General features: G+C 38.3%; 1 protein-coding gene across 1 annotated transcript in view; it reads right to left on the bottom strand.

The window, feature by feature from the left end:
- Nucleotides 1–209: 209 nt before the first annotated feature.
- LOC139717277 (ribonuclease Oy-like) overlaps nucleotides 210–12,599 on the bottom strand; it is a 28,735-nt gene continuing 16,345 nt past the window's right edge. Inside the window, exons 6-8 of the mRNA XM_071628770.1 lie at nucleotides 8,016–8,129; nucleotides 1,315–1,435; nucleotides 210–400 (exon numbers count right to left, since the gene is read on the bottom strand). Of these exons, the coding sequence (XP_071484871.1) occupies nucleotides 242–400; nucleotides 1,315–1,435; nucleotides 8,016–8,129 (394 nt within the window). The 3' untranslated portion in view covers nucleotides 210–241. The remainder of the gene's footprint in view (nucleotides 401–1,314; nucleotides 1,436–8,015; nucleotides 8,130–12,599) is intronic.

The raw sequence follows: 12,599 nt of genomic DNA on the forward strand, positions 1-12,599 counted from the left end.
GACTAGGGCAGCATTGTCTACAATACAAATGGGGGAAAAGTGGCACATAGTTTCTTCCTGAGAATTGTGAAACCTCCAACCAGATCAGGTGGTGCCAAATCTAACAGGATGTAGATCATCTGACGAGGAAGACTAAAATCCTAATCCGGTAAGATTACGGTAGAAGTAGGGGGAGGGGGGACATTTCAGCAAGTCATCCCCCCCCCCCCCCCCCCACATACACACACATACACTTTCCTTCCTACTTTCTTGGTGGATACATGATATCTTTGTCGCGAGAGCAGTTCTCATCCTCAACCTGTGTCCCCTTAGCTGCTCCATTGACAGGTACACAGTCAACAAGGCCAAACTGTTTGTCCAAGCAGAGCTCAACTTCGGACAGATACACCTTTTTGGTCCCCTGTTGGGTCGGGATTGAGCAAAGAACAGGAAAGGGAGAGTGACAATTTTAAGTTGTTACACGATACACAGAGTATTAAATAATGATGATTATGATCCTGCTGATGAATACAATAATACAAGCACAGACTATATGATATATCAATAGTTTTCTATAATTTTGTCATCATCATCATTACAATCCTTATTGTCATACCAGAAGTACTAGCAGTAGTAGCAGTTGTGGCAGTAGTAGTAGTAGTAGTAGTAGAGTGCACTCCCATTAAAATGAACACGGTTATAATAAAATTCAGGCGGCAACACTATCGCCTTTATGTTTTATTATTGCTTATTTGTTCGGATATAATGAAATTTCGCTATAATGAAAGAACAGTGTCGGTCTTGAGGACTGCGTTATGTGGGGAGTCCACTGAAAAAACTTGTGACATGTGGCAGAGGCTGCAGACCCAGTGGGGACTAGGCCTGCAGCCCTCCCGAAACCCCCCCCCCCTACACACACACACACACACACCTTCACTTTTCAGAACTGATAAGAATAAGAATAATAATAATGATAATAATAATAATAATAATGATAATAATAATAAAATTATTATTATTAATATTATTATTATTATTATTATTATTAACAATAATAAAAAAAATAATAATAATTACAATGACAATGATAATAACAAACTATGCTAAAAACAAATATCATACATACACTAAACTTTAAACAGATCAGACCTTCCTTCCCCCCATCTCTAAGTATGCCAGGTGATGCAAACATCACACTCATCACCTAAATCTTTTGAAATAAAAATCTAAGTTTGCACATGCCACATGAATTTCCATGTAATTGCAAGGGGAACACGGACACACGTCGGTTTTCACTTTCAGACATGGATACTCTCGACACTGGTCAACACTCACCGGATCATATAGGCAATTGATAATGGGGTCTGTCCCCACTGTGTATCTGACTGCGTCAAATATATCCTGGAACTTGTAGACCTTTTCCTCGTCTGGTGTGATTTCATGACTCTTCAGAATTCTGTGAGGGGCACAGTGAAACAAAAAACACATTAATTACTATCGCAGCAATTTTGGCAGCCCGGGACTCCGGTGTATAGTCACAACTGAAACTGAACACTACTGTAACTGAGCATGAATGCATGAAAGCCATTTTTTTTCTCTCTCTCTTTGGTATGTGGACTTGCAGTAAAATTATGTGCGCAAGAGTCCCTCCAATCATGATAAAGTCATGGTATGACCTCTCACCCCTGCCACTCAAACATATTGTCAAAAGTCTCATCGCGCCCTATTACACTGTAGCCCACATGGCAAGTTTGACAACCTTTACAATGTCCATGCGATTATTTCTGCATGAACGCAATGAAATGATATTATAAATTAATTCATCTGAGCTTAAAATGCACAGTGTAATAAAATTCACATAGATGTCCAAAGTACAGAAACTACATAAAGAGATATTCTAATTTCTGCTAAAGATTTTGATTGAAAAGATGCACTTCTATTTATCTGAAGTGTTGTGATACTTATTATCTAGTTTGTGGGGGGTACAGTGTGCACACAAACAATTTATTCTATATATTGGGGACTGTGCATTTTGCAGGCCTACATGCTAATGTATGATCGCTGGGTGCTTTTTCATCTGAGTTATTTAATTTTACTTTAGTCTTTATTCTTTTCTCTTCTTTTTTTTTTTGGGGGGGGGGGGTGAATGTGACTAGATTTGCATTCTATGAGTGATGTACATTAGTAATGTACAATACACGTATCTACCTACATTGAATGCAGCTACAGACGTTGTGGATGTGGTTATAATATACAAGTTTTGGCAGTTCAGGAATAACTAGGACCTTGACCTCTACAGGTAAGTGCTTTGTAGATTTAGATCTAACAAGACTTTAACCTGGTCTAATACCTGTAACTGTCAGCTGAAGAAGATTTCTCAAGAGAAGATTTATCTTTGTGGATTTGGAGCAACCACAGGTACACAATTGTACTTATGTAATTCTTAATGCACTAGTGTTTTTAACCACTGTATGTACATTGTAGCCACAATCTGTGAGTTTCAGGGAAGTAGATTTACACCTCCCACTGCAATACTGTAAATAATAGTGTATTAACCATACCCATATATAAACCACTCTCCTTTTTTTCAGCAGTGGGGGGGGGGGGGGGGGGGGGGATATTTGCCTTGGCATACAAAAGTGTGTACCTCTTCATATTTTCTCTGTGCACATCTGTTTCAATTTTCCCTATGACGTGATGAAGCAATCTTTTTGCAAGGTTGAACAAACATGTCAGACACATAAAATGATTTATCACTGTTTTTATTTGAGGCCACTTAGATGAAAGAAATATATAGAATCACAACATTTGAAATCATGCAAGTGGTCTCGACTTCAGCTAGCTTCAAAAGATTTTTTTCCCTATTCATCCCCCCCCCCCACCCGGCCCTAACATTTTAAAATTTATTTAACAAAGAGATGAATACCTGGTAGTGATGCATAAGCGATATGTAATATTATGAGATTATATTAAAGATAATATAAAGTTTTGGTACCTCAAAAGTTTCCATGAATTTCCTTGTCTTAGTTTGTGTTTCAGGTTAAAGTGCCTTTCATATAACTAACACTGTGAGACTTTCTCACTCACTGCAATAATGGTTTCGTACAATACGTGTACAGTACTACCTCGCCGTACGGCGGCGAGTCAAACTAACGGCTCTGGTACGAAACCATTATTGCATGATTACTAAGACATGAGAGCACTTTGGGGCGAGTAAGTCTCACAGTGTTAGTTATACGAAAGGTACTTTAACCTGAAACACAAACTAAGACAAGGAAATTCAGGGAAACTTTTGAGGTACCAAAACTTGATATTATCTTTAACCTGTTGAGGACGAGTCCCGAGTATACTCGGGCAGGTGTCTACGGGAAATGCGTTTTGTAGCAAAATCAGTCTGTCCTAAACGGGTTAAGGCTCTAGTTAGGGTAGGGAGTAATACCCCCATCTCACTAGATGGCGATTCCGCTACGATCATCAAAAATCGACAAAGCATGGCGGATCGTTGCTTGATCGCTTTAAATCTTCTCCATCGTATCTTGAGCGGTTCAGAAGCGCGGAGGGTCACCACCATCGCCATAGTCGGCGACCTCGCTACGGAAGTTTTGAACATGTCCACAACTTCCGTAGCGAGGTCGCCGTGGTTTTAGAGCGTATCACAATCGCCTCACAAGCGCATTAAAAGCGCCACATTCGTAACTCTGACGGGGTAGCAACGCGTTAGGCATAACTCAAGCGCATCGAAAGCAGCCCCCATCGTCTATGAAAATTACCACTTTTACAAACTTTTACCAACCATGAACGAAAGAAGAAAGAAAGTGATGCATAGACCACGAAGGTGGATGTGGAAGAAAGCGTATCAACTTTATTTTTCCACGTACACTCAGTACGAATCTATTCTGTTTATTAAATTGTTTGTTTGTCATTTACCATTGCAAGTCAATGAAAGTAAATTAAGTTGTCATCTTTTCAATATATATCTTCATAAAATTGTCTCATTGTAGGATACGATTTGTAGTTTGCTCGTAAGCCGGTTCTTTAATATCACATACACATTTTACCCTTTTAATTGAATGAATGACTTAACTAATAATGCAACTTCACATCAGGTTCTAACTGGTGTGTTCTAAAAGGCTAAGATGTAAGGGTAAAACCATATTCTGCATAACCATGTTGGTTTGACACTAACATCTGCCTGAAGAAATTCAATCATGAAACCCATTATATACCCAATCGCTTGATATCGAAGCATGAGCCCGGCGTAAACGTATCACTGTCGCTCCAATCGTATCACTGTTGTAATTTGTAGCGACGCTTTGATAAGCGTACAAATATCACAATATGATTGCTTTGATCGCAGAAGCAGCGTCTCGTCGGCTTGGAAAAGTGGCACAAACGTGGCAGCGTCGTAGCATTATCGTGCCACTATCGCCTACAGCGCAGGTTGAGCATAGAGAAACCGTGGTGTAATCGCCTCGAAGGACAAAAATGTAGACGGACGGTGATCACGCCACGATTTTTGTAATCGTCACAGATCGCCATGGTCGTCATTGTTGCCTTCCTAGTGAGATGGGGGCCTAAGAAAGAACATCACTGCCATTGGCACAGTGTTCCTTCCATTAGCTTTATGTAGACAGAATGGCTTACAATGGATGTTCCAAGCAGTATTGCTAATGTCAATTCTGTGATGCGCCATTAAATTTCAAATGATTAACATGTGTCTGATGTGTCTTTATTTGAACATTCAACTACCCTATTAAATCATCCAAAGGTCAGCTGAGAATGAATGGTTGTACACATTACTGAACAATGTCTACAATATATATTCAGACATGAAGTAGATACTGGCTGTAACAGTGTAAAACCGCATCCTGAATTTTGACCTGTTTGAGCGGGAAATAAGGTGCATTTAATACACCATTACTTACAGTTTAATCTAGCTTGCTGAAGACACAGACACAAACAATTCTATCAATGTTGTCTTGATCCAGACATTTCCAGATTTACCACAGAATATGAATCATACATTTTATTGATTTACTGTACATTTCCCATGTATGCTTCCATATTGAAATACATATCAAGACACACACTTGAAGTACTTGAATCTGAAGAGCCCATGGTTTAAAAAGTAGTTTCCAATTGATATCCCATTAAAACTGAGTTTAGATACCGTGGTACTTGCTCAGGTGTATCAATAATCATTTAGTTTTGCTGTCATTTACCAAGCTTGAGCTTATAGTCTGGTATCCATATATTCAATTAATATCAAGATACACTTGGGTATTGACCAAAATGTGAAATGAAAAAAAAAAAAAAAAGGAGTGCAAGGAGTATTGCAATCTCAGAGCAATCCTCATTGTGGTTGGTATGTGACATTTTAATCATAGTCGATTGCATTGATTAACAATACATCGGGGCAAATATTATCCATCGCACAAGAGTGAATCACATGCACAGCTTATTAGCCACATGCATTTCAATAATACTGCTAGGGCACGTTTTGATTAGCACATACTTGTAACATTCTAACCACCCACTACTGAATTGGAAGGGATCTTCAGGAATAAAGGTTGTGTCAGTACTAAAGTATTGAAATTATATAACACTTTTCATCTCAAAGTACTCCAAAAACAACTCACTATCCTGGCATATTGTGCCAACCAGACAAGTTTCTTGGTAGAGCCTGTCAATATATTACAAGCAAATTCCAAATGGTGGAAGATGAATTTTGAGCCCTTCTGAGAGCTATGCTTTAAGCTGAACAATACATTTCCAATTGCTAGCTCATTGAAACTGAGCATTAATGCTTGCTTTGGGCACAAATAATAAATCATATCATTCCGCTGTCATGTATCTAGAGCATCAACTGGAACTTTATATCCCGGTTCTCATCATGAGTAATAAATCAAACCTTTAAGAGCAACAATGTCAGTGGCTCTTGTACCCCTGCATCACAATGCTGTACGTTATCTGTGTACATCAGTGACAAGATGGACTATAACATTTCTTTCCACCAATCCCAATAAGATTGCTCATGTTCACAGGCTACGTTAGGGGCCCAGTCGTGACCCTTGAGGGATGCCATAGTGAACTACTGATGTAAAACAGCATCAGAGATATATGTCTAATTTGATAACTACTATTCACATGCAATGAAATCCATCCAAGGATTGTACCATTTATTTAAAAGTGTGGAGTAAGCCCTATTTTTTTAATTTTTTTTGTGTGCATCTTCTGAGATCAAGTCTCAGTGATGGTCTCTACAAACTTCAATGCAAAAGGTGCAATACTAAATTCTGATCTCTAATCTTTACCTGGTTTTTACACAATGTTTTTCACCTTTTACACTTATTTGGCATTTTTACTCATATGCTGCATATTCAGTGTCACCAAGTTTCTTGGAGATGTAAGACAGCTTTTTTTTTCTCTCTTTTTTTTTTTTTGGTTATGACAGGTGCATCTATGCTATATTACAAGAACCGATGAAACTACCAAGTGTGACATCATTCAATAAAGGTAGTTTGGTGAGGTGTCCCTGTGTGTTGCTTTGCATAGCTAATCATCCACAGCATCTGACTTCAAAATGTTTACATCAAACAAAGAAGAATTGTTTTATAATGAAAATGAGTTAAGAAAAATGACTGATAACAGGAAATCATAATCAGATACTAGTGGACAATGTGACCATTGCCACCCAGTTACAATATCTGCCTTGATGATACATCATCTGCATCTAATAGATTAAATAGTTGTGTACAGCAGAGAGACTTGAGAGGATCTGAAGAGGATCTCAATTTTGCATTGTTGGCATCAACACGGATGTCAAAATCCCCTCATCCATTCTGTGAACAGTAAGGGACTACATGTATTTTGACAAAAGATGATGGACCATGATATCGTGTGCAATCATCAAATTCTGATATGACCCAGTAACAGTTTGAACATCCTGTCAAACAGGATGTAATCCTGAATGTAACAGCCTGAATATAATACATTGATATTTTTTTTAATAGCAACAGCTGGAATGATCTGCAAGTAATCTCCTACTAGGGATAAGAGCTGAAATGGGAGAGAGGATCTTACTATGAAGTGGATACACTTTCTCTCCTACAATAGTGTACATCAGTATGTATTTCATGCTATATTGTCAGTAACAATGGCATGAAACACACACACACACACACACACACACACTTGCTAATCATTCAATTCCCATGACTACATATGCAGGAAATATATTCACAAATTACAGACACTGATGTAAATAATGTATGACCATGTACATTAAATATTCTTGTTAAGGTTATGGATATTGATAAGATACAAGCTTGTAGGTAATGTAATTTGGACGATTCTCTTTCTTCCATCTAAGGGAAAAAAAAAATCCACTTCAGGATCATCAAGGAAAAGGTAACAAGAAAAGTCTTATGTTTACCCTATCAAGTTGTAATATGATCTGGGAAAGCTTTATGATATCATTTCCAGTTTGCATATTTCACACTTCCCGCGGTGTGTATCCTGCCTACATCGCAACAAACCCCACACAGGATGACACGTACTGTCCGTAGATATAAAGACTAGAACTGGTATGCAGTTTCAGCTCTGCACTCAAAAACAGGCGGTTGGATGATTCATTATCATATGGCTATTGTACTAATTGTCATTGTTGGGAGCAGGCTTCGTCATTGTGGGAAATTAGGGAGTTCACTGTTGTTTAAGTTGGTAGCCAGGGGTTATCACTGTTTGTTGGCAGTGGTGGTGATAGCAGTGGTTGTAGGGGTCTAGGGCAATTAACCCCTGGACAATTACCCCAGACCCTTACACTAACCCTAATCCTAAACCCAAACTCTAACCCTAAACCTAATTTTTATTCTAACTTTATCATAATCATATCTAGTGGGGGGGGGGGGGAGGGGGGGGGGGGATAATTGCCCTGATAGAGGTTGTAGTAAGGCTTTAGTGCCTTTGTTGGGTGGTGGTGGCAACAAGTATGAACATAGACGAACTTCAGATTACCTAATTTGAGCAATACTCACGAAAGAATGTCGTACTGCTGCTTCAGTTTGAGGGTGGCCTTGAAGTATTTGTGCTCTCCATACAGGGCTGGTAGGTCAGACGCACAGGTGCCATGTTTGTCCCACTCATGTGCCCTGTCCACAAAAGACAACACCACAAAGCGATGAGTGAACCAAAATTCCAGTTTGGGGTTTTATACACTGATCGAATGAGTAGTAGTAGCAGTACTTGCAGGTAAGGTAGGTCGTAGGAGCAGTCGTGCCGTGTGCAATTTATAATTAGTCACTCCTTTCACATTGATATAATTAGCACATTTGTGATAAAAATAATTTTAGCAGTATGGTTGCAGAAGTCATATTAGTAAAAGTAGTAGTACTATACTGGTGGTGGTGGTAGTAGTAGTAGTAGTAGTAGTAGTACTAGTAGTACTAGTAGTAATAGTAGTAGCAGCACTAGTAGTAGTAGCAGCAGCAACAACAGTTGTAGTAGTAAGAGTAGTAGCAGTGGAAGAAGTAGCAATAATGTTGGTAGTTCTAGTAGATGTAATCATGGTAGTGATATAAGTAAAAGTAGTGGCACTATCAAATTTAGTAGAAGTAATTTAGTATGTTGAACTGCTGGCTTTTTAATTCTTTGAAGAACATTGTTCTCAATGTCATTGCGCTGTTACAAATGTAATCTAAGAGATGAGATTTATGATCTCTTTTAGACATTGGCAATCTGCAAGATTTTAAATCCAAATCGAATTCCGAATCACAACTTCCGATATGGAAAGGAAGCAAAAACTCCCATTTCCTATTCCTATACACCAATAATCACTTGCACACGTCCACACTATGCGTATTTATGAACACATCTGGGCTCATGCAGGCTCTATATCATGGTATATGTCACAAACAGAAAAAAATATATATATCACAATCTTTTTACCTGTACCATATGTACAACTCACACACAAACATTGATTTCAGTGTCTCTTGGGAGCAACTGGTGTATTGCAAATGAAATACTATCGCATGATATGAGGTCTTTCATCACGAAACTCACAAACAGTTACTTCAGGCAGTTTCTCAATAGGTTTATACTTTTTGGGCCAACAATAATTTTCCATTTTTTTTTTTTGGGGGGGGGGGGGGAGTGATGAGAGTATTTTTTTAAAGGAATAATTTACACTTTTGCACAAATTTCTGCACGGGATTAACTATTGTTTTACATGCTTTATCATTAAGTGAAATTCATTTCATTAAATGAATAAATAAGCAAAATATGGCCAATATTATGTTAATGTTCAAAATTAATCTTCAGATTGCTCAGCAAGACGGTAGCTTCGTACATCGATCATCAAAGGCACAAATTCACCTGTAAAATTCTTCTGTACATCAATAGAAATTTGACAACTGTTTGAATAATTACAGTTGTATAGCCAGATGGAACTCCAACTCTTAAAGGGACTGTACAGTATTGGTTGAGGTGGGGATTTAGGTTTGTAACATTCCTGAGTGAGATAATGAGAAACCTCTTATGACATATAAAAGAGCGTGGAATTTTAAGAAGGATTCAACGTTTGTTTGACGAAATTTGGTTTTTCAAATGGCTGAGATATCCAAAAAAGTGATAATAATAAAAGGCGACAGGCAAACGCCTTTTATTTGGATCTCTTTGTTTCACCTTGTTTTTGGATATCTCAGCCATTTCAAAACCGATTTTTCATCAAATAAACTCTTGATACCCCTTAGAATTGCATGCTCTTTGACATCTCATAGAGTGGTTTCTGAATATCTCGCAAAAACGTTAAAAGCTAAATCCTCACCTCGACCAGAACTGTACAGTCCCTAACGTCCTTGCTACAATCTATCATATATCATGATGCCACAATTTATGTAATGGAGAAGAGTTGGCATTCCTTAAAGAATCTTGATGTACATCCTCGTTCACCTGGCATGATCCAATATTCCTGGCCAACACAAATAACACCAGTCCACAGAGATATCAAAACTATGGAAAATGTTTTCATATTGCACAAGACATCACACAATATTGCTCTTCCAAACTGAAAGTTTTCCTAAAAGAGCACTATGGAAGCTAAAGCAACGAACACAAGAGAATCCTGAGACATCTATTGCGCAAAACAATGTTATGATTAGAGCCGTTATGGGCATTCCTCCATGAGATTATCTGCATCAATCTGCATGGGAAAAAGGACCAGTATTTTTAACAGATGTAAACACAAATGTTGGGATTACCATACATACATCCTGTTCCATACTTTCATTTCTGACTTTGAACCAATTCATACTCAGTTGATAAAAATGATCATGTTAACCAGATATGATATACTATCCATTTGTATATTACACAAAAAAGGTGCTTGTTGCCAGCACAATCGAATGTAACTCACTTTCTTTGTACAAATTAGATGTCTACTGTCAGTTGATATTTGTCAATTCTGATGAGTCGACTGCATTTCGGAGACTGCATTTCGGTAATCCAGACTTCCCAACACTTTTGTGAGTGGTTAAATTTGCAATTGTGGGGTACAGTAATGGATGGAGAAATGTACAGTACATTGATTCATGTCGGCATCAGAGTTGATATGTTATTGCGCATTTTCAATTTGCGAACAGCACACAACTCACAAAATTTGTGAAAAGTTAACTCCACAAAACATCATGGAGTAAACAGTACCTTTAATTCAAGGTGGCTCCATATTAGTCTAACTATTATAGTCTGAATTGCAGTTAATACAATGGCAATCCACCATGCACATGTTTGTATGGCGGTGTCTAGTGATGACCCCAGATAACAGCTTACAGGGTCGCAGTAGCCAAAGCACGGAATCAGCTCAAGAAAGTTCACCTATTCATGCAAAGCCTGCCAATGAAAAATGGCTCAAATTTGGACCATTTCAGCATGCTGTTTACCTGCTTGAATCTCTCCTTCAACACGAGTGAGAACATACACTACATAACTGGGTTTTTCTAGGCACACAGAGGGAACTACGTTGACAAGTATCAGTGCATGACATTATTTGAGGTTCGTGACAACTGCGAGGGATATAAATTTCAACCACAAACTGGCAAACCCATCTCACCACATAAGTGATGTTGAAGGTATCATGACGCAACATAAGTCAACATGCATTTGCATTGCATAGTTCCTTTAAAAGTAATGATAAGTAATGTGTTGCTTGAAGGTTTGCATGGGGAGGTAAGTGAGGAAAAAAAGGTTTGCTGGTAGCAGCACACATGGTGCTACCCCCAAACTTTTCTCCCGGATGATAAGTAACTATCAAAGTGAGTTTCATATGTGAGGGTATTAATACTTCGCCTGGCAGTGAGCAAATCTGATACAACGAGCTCATTGTATATGTGACCCTGCATCACAAGACCACCAAAAAAGTTGCCAGACATGGATTTTTAGTTACACGTAAGGCCATATTCTGAAAGAGCAGACTCTAAGCTTTGAAAAGATGCATAACTCATCTAAACAATGGAAAGAAAGCACACACACACTGAAAAAAGTGTTCAATTGGAAAAGAGGCTTTGAAGGTACACAATGTAAAGGTCTATTCAAGCACCTAATTTCACAAACATGTACTCTGTGCAATGATGGGGACAAAACGTGGAAGTAAAACTCCAAAGCAACCACAACGAAGGGATTCCAGATTACGCTGAAATTTTAGACACTTTTGTAAAACATTTTATTTAATAACTTTAACCAACATTCAAAAACAGCACCACTCTATCATCAGAAGTTATTACAGCTGAAAGAGAAGAATACAAAAAAAATTCATAAGAAATAAATTGGGGCTTTTAACCCGTTCCTTCCGCAATTCTCTGACTGCCTTTAATGCCCCCAAACGAGATTCTTTTTGCCCAGTCTACAGAGGACAGGAGGTTGGTAATCCACCTGTGCGAGAGCAGTCAAGCGGCGCATGTATCCCCTTTCCATGGTCAACTACATGTGCCATCGAACAATGAAAATATCAATCGGGGTGCGAGGTATGAATAGAGCGTGCACTGATGGGCTCACAGACTCTTTGTTTTACACAAAACAGGGCACCTGAATGGAATGACTGGGGTCAGCGAACACAGGAATCTACTGAGCTCAGCATTGATCGCTATGTACATGTTCATACAAGTTTTTATAGCAGAACAAGCGAAAACTAAATCAGTAAAAAGGCAAATAATAGGCCTACTGTGATATACACATTTTTTCAGACAAAAAGAGATCATATGCTGATAGAATAAACTCTTATCTTTTTGTCAAACCCATTTTTGGGGACTTTATAACACAAAGAAATATGAATTTAGGCCATAACGGCAGGCACTCTTTTCTTCATCTTGGCAACCTGGTATACCAGGTTCCCATATATCAGTTGCTCCCACGGGAACCTGGTATACAAGTTTTCCGTGAGGAAAGAGTTAAGATACCACTAATTTTTTTTTTTTTAATGTGATCTAGAAAGACTGCAAAAACACACAATTTCCCATTCTTTTTGAAGACCCTATATTTTAGAATTATGTAGAAGAAGAATTACTCTTTCAGGAATCAGAAAATTAAAGATCTACTTGGATGATTGACCCATATCACCTTTTTTCACC

The sequence above is a fragment of the Diadema antillarum genome, unplaced genomic scaffold (genome assembly GCF_040938485.1).
Source record: "Diadema antillarum isolate AM-2024a unplaced genomic scaffold, OU_Dant_1.0 scf00000074, whole genome shotgun sequence".
Lineage (NCBI taxonomy): Eukaryota > Metazoa > Echinodermata > Echinoidea > Diadematoida > Diadematidae > Diadema > Diadema antillarum.